The following is an 11,818-nucleotide window of genomic DNA, read 5'->3' as shown; positions in this document are numbered from 1 at the left end:
CCCGGCCCGGCCCGGCCCCGCCCATCCCCACGTGTGCGCGCCCCCGAGGGGCAGCTGGAAGCTGGGCCTGCAGCGGGAAGCGGCGGGCGGGGGAGGGACGGCATGTCTCCACGCAGCCGCTTTATCCGCGGGCCTGCTTTGGTTTTCTTTCATTAGGTTTCTTTGGAGGCTCCTTTCCTCGGAACACGAAGCCATGACGTCCCTCGCGGAGCAGCTGAAGCGTCTGGCGCTTCCCCAGAATGATCCCAGCCTCCTAAACCGCAGCGAAGTAGCATCGCTGCTGTTCAGCTGCAAGGAGGCGGCTAGTATTGACAGGGACACGTTCTTTGCAATCGGTGAGTCGGGCTCTTTAGATGCCAGTGATTTTAGAAGTCATGTATCTATCCAAAAAACAGCTGGAGAGAGGTAAATGGGAAAGGCAAACCCATATTCAAAAAAGGCCAAAAGGATAATTCGGGAAACTACAGGCTAGTCAGCATCAATCCAGTCCATGGGAAAATCATGGAGCAGGTCCTCTTGGAGCACATGTCTGGCCACACGAAGGGTAGGGTGATTGGGAAGAGTCAAGGGCCCCAAGGTGGTCAAGGGCTGGAGAATTTGCCCTGTAAGGGGAGGCTGATGGGAGGAAGGTGTCTGGTCTCATTCAGCCTGGAGAAGAGAAGGCTTTCAGGGGTCTAATAGCAGCCTGCCGATACCTGTGAGGAGGCTTCAAGAAGACGGGTCAGGCTGTCCAGAGGAACGCACGGCTGGAGGACGGGAGGCAATGGGCATAAGTTGAAACAATAGAGCTTCAAACTGGGTATAAGGAAAAGCTTTTTCACCGTGAGGACAGTTCAAGACAGTTGAACAGGTTGTCCGGGGAGGTAGTGCTATCCATCCTTTTGAAAACCCCAACTGGATAATGCTGTGAGCAACCTGGTGTGATTTCGGGGCTAACCCTGCCTTGGGCAGGGCCGTGGACTAGAGATCTCCCGAGGTCCCTTCCAACCTGAATTCTGTGATTTCATGAAAACATGCTCTCACAAATGGAGGGGACAGTTCACCTCCCTCAGCCTGCTGGCTACGCTCTCGCTAATACAGACCAGGATGCTGCTGGCCTTCATTGCTGCAAGAGCGCACTGCTGATACTTGTTAATGTTCTTTTTCTTCATCAGTTAAGAAATACTTTAAGTGTAGCAAAAGTTTTGGTCTTAGACCTGTTTACTACTTGGTTCGGTTTGCTTAGTGAGAATGATATATACCAGTATAGCAAAGAAGTTGGATATGCCAGTGAGGAGGTAGGTGGGTAGGACTGGTGAATAAATCTGTTGCGTTTAAAGCATTCTTCCATTTTTTTTCCACAGGATGCACTGGCTTAGAAGAGCTGATGGGGATTGATCCTTCATTTGAAGTGTTCCAGTCCAGTTTGTTTAGTTCCACGTCCAAAGGCCTGGAACGCAGTGTTCAGTCTAAAGCAGTAAATCAACAGCTGAATAAGAATATTTCATTGTTCCTGATTCACCTGTCCCCCTACTTTATGCTTAAGCCAGCCCAGAAGTGCCTTGAATGGCTGATTCACAGGTAATCCACTGAATGTCCTACATGTCAATAGATAAGGCTACTAGAAATGCCAGGTTTTTTTCTCTAGTGAGAAAAATTTTGAATGATTTTACTTTAGTTTTCTGAAAATACAGGTTAAAATGTTAAAAATATCCATTTGGGCTTAGTCTTTATGGGGCCAGATGTTCTTCTTTGCCAATTAGATTTTTGTCTTTTGATAACTTTCTGTGAAAATTTTGATCTGTCACAATATTCTATATAAAAGCAATTATTTGCTTGCCCGGCTTTCAGCAAATTTGCCCAGCTCTAGCCATCTTAGAGAAGAGCTAGAGAGGCATTTATGTAGTATGCTTTTAGAAGTGGGCTGTGTAAAATAGCTAATTTTCAATATTAACTGTGAACCATGAGGAGCATGCCCTTGTATTATAACATGAGTTAAGTATTCTTATTTCAAGGTTATGTAGGAAGGTGTGAAGAAGAAACAAACCAAGTATTTTGTGAAGTGATATTGTATTTATTTATGTAAATTAACCTATGCAGATGCTGCAAGTGTAATATTTCATGTCGTGAAAGAGTGGACGATTTTGCTGATACAACCTTTGAATCACATTATTTTTTTATATATGTATTATACTGAAATTCCTACTGGATTATTGTAATGTCTGGTTTAATATTGAAATCTGTGCAGAAGAAACTAAGGTAATCTTCAGTCCTATAGGGACCTAAAATTATTGAGAGTGAGGAAGAAAATTGCTAGCACTGTTTCTTTCCTCTAGCACATACAGGCTGGTGGCCACCTTGGGATTCTGGACTGTAGGTGGACCATATGTCTGAGTCAGTACGACAGTCATCTCTCATCTTGCTTAAAAGCGAGTAAACCAGGTGTTCTGAGAAGAACATGGCTGGGTCTTTTTTTTTGGACTTCCAGATAATTTTTAACTGTATATATATGGCTTTTTTCTTAGATTTCACATCCATCTCTACAATCAAGATAGTTTGATTGGTTGTGTTCTGCCATATCATGAGACTAAACTATTTGTGAGAGTTATTCAACTTTTAAATATAAAAAGCCCAACTCATAAATGGCATTGGATGGATCCAATAAGGGTAAAGTATTTAACAGATGCAAGTTGGTTATTAATAAGTATCTTGACTCTGTTACTAGGTTTATGAATACGGTCCACCTGTTCATGTGGTTAGTTGTAGAACGGTACTGAAAGATTTAATTGCAGGGATGGAGCCTGGATGCCCACCTGTTGTTCCTGTTATCTTTCTTTAAATATAACGTTAATTATAAAAAGCTTTGATTGTAATTACTCTTTGTTTTGGCAAAGTTAAAGTATGGTTTTAAGGTGCAAGTATTTGCTACTGCTAGGAAGATATGTCAATTACTAAAATATATGTTTATTTGAATATAAATTATATATAATGGTTTTCATTGTCTGTCTTAATGTAGAGACAAAAAATTCCAGAGAGGTATGTGGGTTTCCATTACTTATTTCAATTTTAATGGTGTTAACTGATCAGTAGGATTAATTTAGAGATTATATTGTTTTTTACTTCGGGTATTTCACTTTACCCTCGAGTGTTCTAATTTTACGTTTTTCACCACGTAAAGAAACCTGGAGTCCCACTGGCAAGGGGTACTGTCATTACACACTGCTACAAAGACCTGGATTTCATGGATTTCATCTGCAGGCTGGTGGCAAAATCTGTGAAGGTTGTTCATTTATTCTAGAACATTATTTGTTTGTTGTCACTTGGATTTCCCCATCTTTGTATTTGTATAGTATTATGTAATAGTGTTATGTAATAGTATGGTATTGTAGTAATACTGATATTTTGAATTACATCTCAAATAGTAAAAGGAGTTATTTGTTAGTAAACAATGTGAAAATTTCTTTTCTTATTATTTGTATAGATGACAGTCTATCAGAAATTCTTGTAAGGACGTGACTGAGAACCGATGAGCCATGACAAACAATTTGGCAATACTGTATTACTTAAAGATACCGTATTGCTTCAAAGTACTTCATTGTCTTAATTTCTTTTATAAAGTCATTCCCGCTATTAGTTTGTAACTGTGCTTTGAATTTGGGTATCTCTTTAGGGGGTTGTCATGGGTGTTTCAAATGTATGTCTTCAAATATTAATGAGAACTTAAAATTGAGAATGTTAGGTGAGCGGATTTATTTGTTTTTTCAGTTAATGTCAAATAGAGAACTAGTTTTATAGTCTCAGAAGGATAAGATGTACGACAGTTCCAATTATTTAGAGAACTAGAATGCATGTACTGTCAAACTAAGCAAAGCACACGCAATAACAGGGCTTGTTCACAGATGTAGTAGGGGGTGTTAAACATAAACCAGTCAGCTTCTTGGCTGTCCAGTTCTCGGTCTTGAGCATTACACCAAAATCACACGTGATTTAGGTTACCTTATTATGATTAACTACAGTAGCTGAGGAATAGCACCCATTTCCTTCTACCTTGTCTGCAAGGGGGAGCAGTAACTTCTGGCAAGGGTTACTGCTAGGAGGAGGTGATAACTTAAGTTGTGCCAGCAGGAGCTGGTAGAGCTTACATGCTGGAGTTTTGAGATTTTGCTGGTTTGGGGGGAAGCCATATGTGCGTTTCCACTTTTCCTCATGTCTGAACAACTGATTTTTCTGTGGTCCAGGTCTTTTCAGAGTGTCCTGGCAACTCAGCTCAATTGAGAGTTCTTCTTGTGTTTTATGCCTCCACTATTGTATCAGCTCTTGGAGCTGCAGAGAAGATAACAGACACTATAGTCTCTATGCTGCTCCCTTACATCCAAAAGGTACATGAAGCTTTGTTTTCCTTCCTGTGTGATGAAGTGTACTGTGTTGTGCCGACATGCTTTCTGCGGATAACATTTAAGAGGGACTTGCTATGTGAAATGTTTCATACCACTCTTAGCCTGCTTTGAAACATCAGGCAGGTGAAGGCCCATGAATAATAATGTGTTTTCACACCTCAGATGAGCACTTTAAGAACTCTGTTTCCTACTCTGTATGAGGAATGGAGATGTGAGAAATGGATACACAGTTTGATTGAACCTCTTTGCCTTAGAGACTTACTGCACCAAACAATGAGGAAATGGAATCAGGGTGGACAGCCTGCTTTAATATCCTCTTTCTTCCAGGGTTGTTGCTCTGTTAACAAACAGAGCAGCAGTTAATGAATGTGTCTTCTGTATGTGTGCACCCTGCATGACAGCTTTTTCTTCTTGAAAGTTGAGTTTATAGATCCCTCAAAAGTTAACATATGGAGAAGAAGGTAGCGTGATTCCACGGATGTCAGAATGAAAATGATTTTTATGTGAATGTACTTTTTTTTTTTTTAATTTGTGTGTGTTAAAAATCAACCTTTATCCCTTTTCCTAGGGCTTGAAATCCTCTATACAGGACTACAGAGCTGCAACATACATGATAATCTGCCAGCTGACAGTAAAAGTGACAGTGGAGACTTCCTTGGTACATTCCTTGATGTTACAGATAAGCAAGACATTATCTAAAGTGCCCTCATTAGTCAGGGATGGGGTGGCGTGCTTGAACCTACTTCTACAAACTCAGAAAGGAGACAAACTTGGGAAAAAGTAAGTCTACATGAATTGAGTTTTCCCACTGTTTAAAAGCTTAGGCTGCACATTGATAATTTGAATTTTTTTATCTTCCTCATTAAAGAGATACTTTCCTATCAGAAATTTTGCTAGTTGACATTTCAAAGGGCTCGGAAGTTTCTTTGGCTTACTTTGAAAATTTGTATGCTCGCTACAGCTAAGGAGTCTCAGTGGTGCGAGTCTGTCATCTTTTGGTCCCTGTCCTGCCACTTCCCTCAGTAAAGGATTGCTGTCAATGTGCAAAACTGAACCCTGCCAGTAAGAGGTTTTCTTGAAAGTGGGAATCCTGGAAGAGAAGCCAGCATAATAATGGTAGTGCCAATTTGAGGTTATTTGAATAGCTTGGAAAAAAGAAGTTCTGTCCCTTCAATGAAAGGGCTTTGAGTTAGAATCATAGAATCATTGAGGTTGGAAAAGACCTCTAAGATCATCGAGTCCAACCGTCAACCCAACACCACCATGCCCACTAAACCATGTCCCTAAGCGCCTATAGTTCATATAGTTTGTAACACCTGAAGTGTAAGTGCTTCTATACTACCACTTCTTTGGTCCCACAAGTCAAGTGTTCTTCTGGAAGTACATGTAGTATTTAATTCCCGTCAATCTGTCTGCCCTGCCCTGATACAGTTAGCTAGTGCTGTTAACGTGCAGTTGAACACAGTAATGGAAGTCCCACATGCTACAGGGAGTTTGCTTGCTGGCAGAGAGGTTAGCATGGGTATTCCAGTAGAATAAATCTTTGCTGGGAATAAGTACAGTGATTACCTTCCAGATACTTGAACACAGTCATAGAAGACGAAAATGCGTTAAAAGCTGAGGTATGGAGGCATGCTCGATGCATTATGCAGCATCCAGCCAGGTGGATATAAAAGGAGGCAAGATGAGAGAAACTTTATTAGCAGGAAGAGAAATTGCTTCTACTCTCTTTGAGGATCTCCTGTCATTGAGCTATTGTTTCTCCTCCCTTCCTTTTGCTGCCGCTGGGTAATAGATAAGCTCCTTGCAATGTGAGGCTATCTATTCATGCAATTCATACAAGTATTTTTACTTTTACTACCAACTTCACAAAAACATAGGTATGTTCGCTGTGCCGTTGCAGCAGCTGTGCTTAACATGACTGGCAGTACCCTGTTTTCTTCTTGGATATTAAATGCGCCAATAAACCTCTGGCGATAAGGAAGTGGAACCCTTTGAATCTTTTCAGCATTTGTTTACAATGATGCTGTTACCTGATGCTGAAAATTGAATCCTTAGGAAGTCTGCATAGTTTGAAAGTGTTGGTAACCCAGATGAGCATACATACTTTTTTTTCCCCCCCCCTCCTGTTCCATTGTGCAGGCCATTTAATTATCTGTGCAAAACCCCAGAACTGGTAACACTTTTGCAAGGCCTTTCAGCAGGCTATGATATCTCTCCTCTTCTGCGTTACCTGCTGCCTCATCTTGTTTGCACTGTCATGAAAAGTGATATGGGTAAGTTAGCATACATTTTTACAATTTTGTTGAGTCTTATGGGCAGATGGCTGTGGTCAATGTCGTAGCTGTGTAATTTTAGTTGTTTTTGCCATTAAAACTGCGCCAATACATGTGAAGACCTGATTGAACTTTTGTGTGTGTGTTGCTTTTTGTTTTTCCAGGTCTTACAGAGGAGGCTATTTTAGGCATTGTTATATCTATATCGCTTTGATTTAAATGTTGATTTGCAGTATTTCAGTAGTAACTTAATTTTGATGTATGAAATTTCTGACTCTTAGAGATGCATTGTAGTACTGCAAAATAATTTTTAGGTAGATTACGCGTAGTCCATATGTGGTTTAAGATCTGTGTTTACCCGGTGAATTAAATGTGCCTGGGAACGATCCAGGACAGCGAGGCTGACTGGCATGCAGTAGTAGCCTGCATCTGCACTAGTAAGTCCGTTTGCACTGTGGACTTGTAACTGCCAAATCATGGTTGGGAAAGCCCTTTTGTTGAAAAGGGCCAGATTGACGCCAGGGAATACTGTAGGCAGTTGCTGGCACAGGTTGTGGTAGCAGGTCTGGAACGTTCCAAAGCATACTTGAATTTATTGGTAGCAATACGGTCTTTGGCATATTAATGACATTGGTATAAAGCATTGCTAGCAGCACACGGAGAGTTAGTGCTAGTAATCGATGAACATTGTGGTCTTCAAGTCATGTGCTTGGTTCACCAGACGATGCCTGTACAAGCTATTAACTTTCATCAGTACGAGGGGGTTATTCTCAAACTAGTGTTCATCTTTTGTGATTACGCATTGTCCTTAGAGGAACAAGAAGAATCTGAGGAGGCAGAGAATCCGATTTACGTCAGACATCTTGAAGCTATTCTTCAGAGTATACCACTGGAAAAGGATTTAGATCACCTCTTGGCTTCGTGAGTTAACTTCGATGATTTTTCTTCTGCAGTACTACAGTCATTTCTGGTTTAATAACAGCTAATTCCTGACGATGGCATTAGCATTATATGAGCATGTTTTTCTGAGTTCATAAGTTAACTCCAAACCTGGATTTTGAAACTGAAACGTTCAGTAATCCAGAAGAGCCATGCTTTTGGTGCTTGTGGGAGTACTTGTGGGACGGTACTGAAACAGTAAACTTCAGGCCAGGAGCCAATCTGTACTTGCAATAAGTAATGCATGTTAATCCTAACCTGTTTAGCAGGGTGCTTTATAACATTAATGAAAACTGTACTATCCAAAAAATGGTGGCTTTTTTTTTCATTTGTAATTTTAGCAAGTTTCTTGAAGAGTTTATCTCCTATGGTACAGAGATTGAATCTAATCCCACCAAAATGGCTGCACTCAATCAAAAGATGCTTCCTCTTATCAGACTTCTTGAGAGAAAGTAAGTTCCATTTTTCTATGACAGACCCACAATCTGTAGAGTGGTGACGTCAGCTATGATCTTGGCTTATTGGGTGTAGTAAGCACAATATTCTTGCCTAAATAAATACAGTAAAAATAGCTGACTCCTAACCTTTGTCCAAATTTTATTTTACTGATCTGTCTTTGTATTTTTTGTTATCACTGTAATACATGGACACAGACCTACTGGCTTTGTACAGCCGTTTGCTGTGTAGCATGACCTTTTCTGCTCATTATTTATCCTAGTGGTCTGCCTATTGTTCATCTGTGTTAAGACATAATAGTTGATTGCCCTTTGCAAAGCTACTTAAAATAGCTGGTTCAGATGAGTGCATGTGCATTCAGCTTCCTTGTATTTCCCTGTATTTCTCTAGTAAATACATGTTCTTCTGTAATGCTCTGTGGAAAATGTTGGGGGTTTTGTCTGTTGGCAGGTATCCTAAAGCCTTAGACTCTGTGTTGGAGAAGCATCTGGAAGATTGCACAGATGAGGCTGACCAAAATCTTTTTCACCAATTTATTTCTCTTTCATTAAGCTGTGGCAAATACAAGGTAGGTAGAAGCTCAGTTCATGATCCTAGCTCTTATCTGGTTATACTGTCAGAAGGCTGATGTTTAGGCAAAATTCTGCTCTCTCTTCCTCTTTCTAAACAAAATCTCTACCATTCCCACAAAAAAAACCCCAAACAAACCACCCCCAACTTATTTAAACGTGATTTTTTGGGGGGGGTAGTTTGATCAAAACTGTGATAAAATCAAAAGTTACCAGATCTTTTAAGTTTGTGTTTATCATGAACAGTCATGAGTGTGAGCTTTTTTTAATGGTTAAAATTTATACATTTCCACCTGCCCCGATTGCTATCAATAATTTTTTTCCTTAAGAACATGGCCACTACATATACTGTAGTGGTCAATAATGACAACATGGTGGTGCCCAGCAAGGCCTCACCTTACTTAAAGACTTTGTCAGTGTCAGAGGTGTCTGTTTTGGGAAAGTTGACAAACAACTTTACTGCTGTTGAGAGAAGGTGGCTCGGTCCTTTTTGTTGCATTGATTTTATGAATGTTTACAGTCAGTCACATGGAAGAATAGAGTGACTACAGAGTTCTTCCTGTGCCATTTCTGAAGAGCAATTGAAACTCAGCCTAACACAGAATTACCATGAGTGCAACAGGTCTGTCCAAGGAATTTATTATTAAGAGATTATTAGTATTATGACTCTTGTTTGCAACAATTGAAAGACTGAAAGCACTTAGGAAAAGATGATAAACTACATAAAGAAGTGCTTCATATATTTTTGTACTGATTTAACGAAGGCACAGATTCTGTGACTGAATAACAAGTGGATTAACAGAAAAACAAGGCATACGGAACAAAGGCATATGACTCTCTTCTAGCCTTTAAGGTTCCTGAGATAAGGGCACACAGTTGGACTGGCGGGTATGCCTTTTTAACAGTTTCTATCTGTGCTCTGTCACACTGACATTGTCACTAGAGCTTTCTCAGAATCCTTACATAAGTGTAGTGCTTTTCTAGGACAAAAAGGTGTCTGTGGCTTACTGTACTTTTCAAGCTATATTCCAAAAACTGTCTGCCAAAGTGAAGAAGACCAAATTTGAAACAGTTATACATCATCATTGTTCTGTAACTGACGTTTTTTGGGTCTGAATTATACAGGTTTTCTTCTGGTACAAAAAATTGCTGAAAGAATTTCTCCCGTTACATATACCTAAAGTATTTTTAACATGCAGTGAGTCACTCTGAAATCTGTATTTCAGTTTCTGGAAGACTCTGATACCTCCCTTCTGCTTAGTTTGAATCATCCTCAGCCAGCTGTGCGGGTCCTTGCTCTTCAGCATTTGAAAGATGTTATTGAAACATCAAAGGTTTGTGTCCTGAATCTCTCACTGGCAGAACTGTCTTAACATATAATGTCTTCAAAAAGCTGTTTGCCAGACATATCAGTTGAAGATGAGTGCTATGTTAAACTACTCAAATGTCATCCTCGCTGTTTTTCATGGTGTTTTCAGTAGGCTTCTGTCACCATTTCCCCCTGTTCTGGAGTCTGGATGTAGTTCTTGTTTATTAAGCTGTTTGTAGTCTGAGATAAAATCTAAGTTAATGGATACTTCTGTTTTTCTTTCTTTTGTTGTTGAAAGTTAGTCTGCCTGTTATTTGAGGTTTAATTTAGATGATGTTACCGCTTTCCTTGTACTAGGATTCAGATATTTCATTAAAAGCCTGTAAATTGTGCTACCAACAAATGATTTTTTTTCTTTTGGCTCTTTTTTTTCCCCTTATTTTTTCAGGAAGGCTTTGACCAGTCTTTCATAGAAGAAGCGATTTTTGGACGGCTCAAGGATGACAACAGAGATGTTGTAATGTCTGCTCTCAGTTCTTTGGAGGTAAGTGTGTATCTTTTGATACGCCAGGTGAGATTTTAGCTAGTCTTGACTATGTGTGTCTGGAATGTATTCTTTGTAATTGCCCTTCTTCTACTCATGTCCTTCGTGTAGGGCTTTTGTCCTTTAACAGGATGAAGCAGCACAAATTTAGGAGGCTTGTGTTGTTTACTTCCTCACAATTCCCCCCCAAGTTTCTGCTTCGTGATCTTTCCCTAAGTGTTTGCAGTTAACCTGAATTTATTGATTTTTTTTAATGTAGCTACTATAGTATATTTTAATCTCTGATTATTATTTGAAGTGTGCTTCCTGCTTATCCTGTACATTTTTCTATGAAAACGCAAGCCATGTCACCTGCCTTTTGGATGGAAAGTGGTGCAGTGACAAGTCGTTACGTTAGTGAGATGTGCTCAGTTGAGATTTTCCATATGAGAGTCATTTGATCAGTTGATAGTGGCAAAGTACTAAACTGCAGCTCAGGTTTACTGGATAGGACTCTGGTATGCATTGTACTGATTGTTTCCAGCTAGAGTAACAGTCTGTCTTTATTGCTTCTGCTAGTAGTAGTGGAGAATATTATTAGCAGTAGTATAATTGGTCTTGTGTGTTCATTCATTCTCAATCACTAAAAAATAGGAATAGAAGCACGTGAGTGCTTTTTTAAATTTTAGTATTTTTTGTCAATGTGCCTTATATTTTTGTCGTACAGATGCTATGTAAAGTAAAAGCAACTCTTGTTTAATTATAAAGTGTTTTGCTTATTGTTTATCAATTTTACCAAACATTTCTGCATTCGATAAATTCTCCATACTTTAGCATATCAAGAGGGCATACTGGGCAGCCTTATAACTTCTGTTACCCTGATAATATTTTTATTACACGATCATCAATAGGAATGCAATTAGTGATGTTTGATCCCTGTTTCCACTTGGTATAGCTGATGCATTTTCCATTATGATATGGTAAATAATTTTGTATTTTATTGTACTTTCATTTCTTTTTCTTGATTACTTTTCAGATTGTCAGGAAACAAGTCAATCCAGAAGTAATAGTGTCAAGTCTTTTGAACATCTTCCAGAGAGCTGATCTTTCAAAGGATGGAAAGTGGTATGTTTGTGCTTTTTTTCAGTCTACATTCTTTCTGTATAAATTAAATTTTAAAAATGTAACTCTAAAGAATACTTTAAAACCCGTTTTTCACTTCAAATACTTTTTGTTATGCTATATCTATGCTGAGTTACAAGAGAAATATTCAATTATTTGCATACCATTTCCCATGAGTTCCTTATTTGTTCTCACTGCTATTTGGATTCAGAAAATTGCCATGGAAAATGGAGAACAAATCAAAGAAA

At 39.3% G+C, this 11,818-nt stretch overlaps 1 protein-coding gene across 1 annotated transcript in view; it reads left to right on the top strand.

Moving 5' to 3' along the window:
* Positions 1-193: 193 nt before the first annotated feature.
* HEATR1 (HEAT repeat containing 1) overlaps positions 194-11,818 on the top strand; it is a 38,652-nt gene continuing 27,027 nt past the window's right edge. The window contains exons 1-13 of the mRNA XM_009281798.1: positions 194-335; positions 1,344-1,560; positions 2,505-2,646; positions 3,158-3,259; positions 4,218-4,358; positions 4,945-5,156; positions 6,519-6,652; positions 7,465-7,573; positions 7,933-8,043; positions 8,498-8,615; positions 9,843-9,950; positions 10,374-10,469; positions 11,485-11,573. Of these exons, the coding sequence (XP_009280073.1) occupies positions 194-335; positions 1,344-1,560; positions 2,505-2,646; positions 3,158-3,259; positions 4,218-4,358; positions 4,945-5,156; positions 6,519-6,652; positions 7,465-7,573; positions 7,933-8,043; positions 8,498-8,615; positions 9,843-9,950; positions 10,374-10,469; positions 11,485-11,573 (1,721 nt within the window). The remainder of the gene's footprint in view (positions 336-1,343; positions 1,561-2,504; positions 2,647-3,157; positions 3,260-4,217; positions 4,359-4,944; positions 5,157-6,518; positions 6,653-7,464; positions 7,574-7,932; positions 8,044-8,497; positions 8,616-9,842; positions 9,951-10,373; positions 10,470-11,484; positions 11,574-11,818) is intronic.

The sequence above is a fragment of the Aptenodytes forsteri genome, unplaced genomic scaffold (genome assembly GCF_000699145.1).
Source record: "Aptenodytes forsteri isolate BGI_AS27 unplaced genomic scaffold, ASM69914v1 Scaffold132, whole genome shotgun sequence".
NCBI classification, from domain to species: domain Eukaryota; kingdom Metazoa; phylum Chordata; class Aves; order Sphenisciformes; family Spheniscidae; genus Aptenodytes; species Aptenodytes forsteri.
The sequence above is the reverse complement of the archived record's forward strand: the minus strand, read 5'-3'. Positions and strand labels throughout refer to the sequence as shown.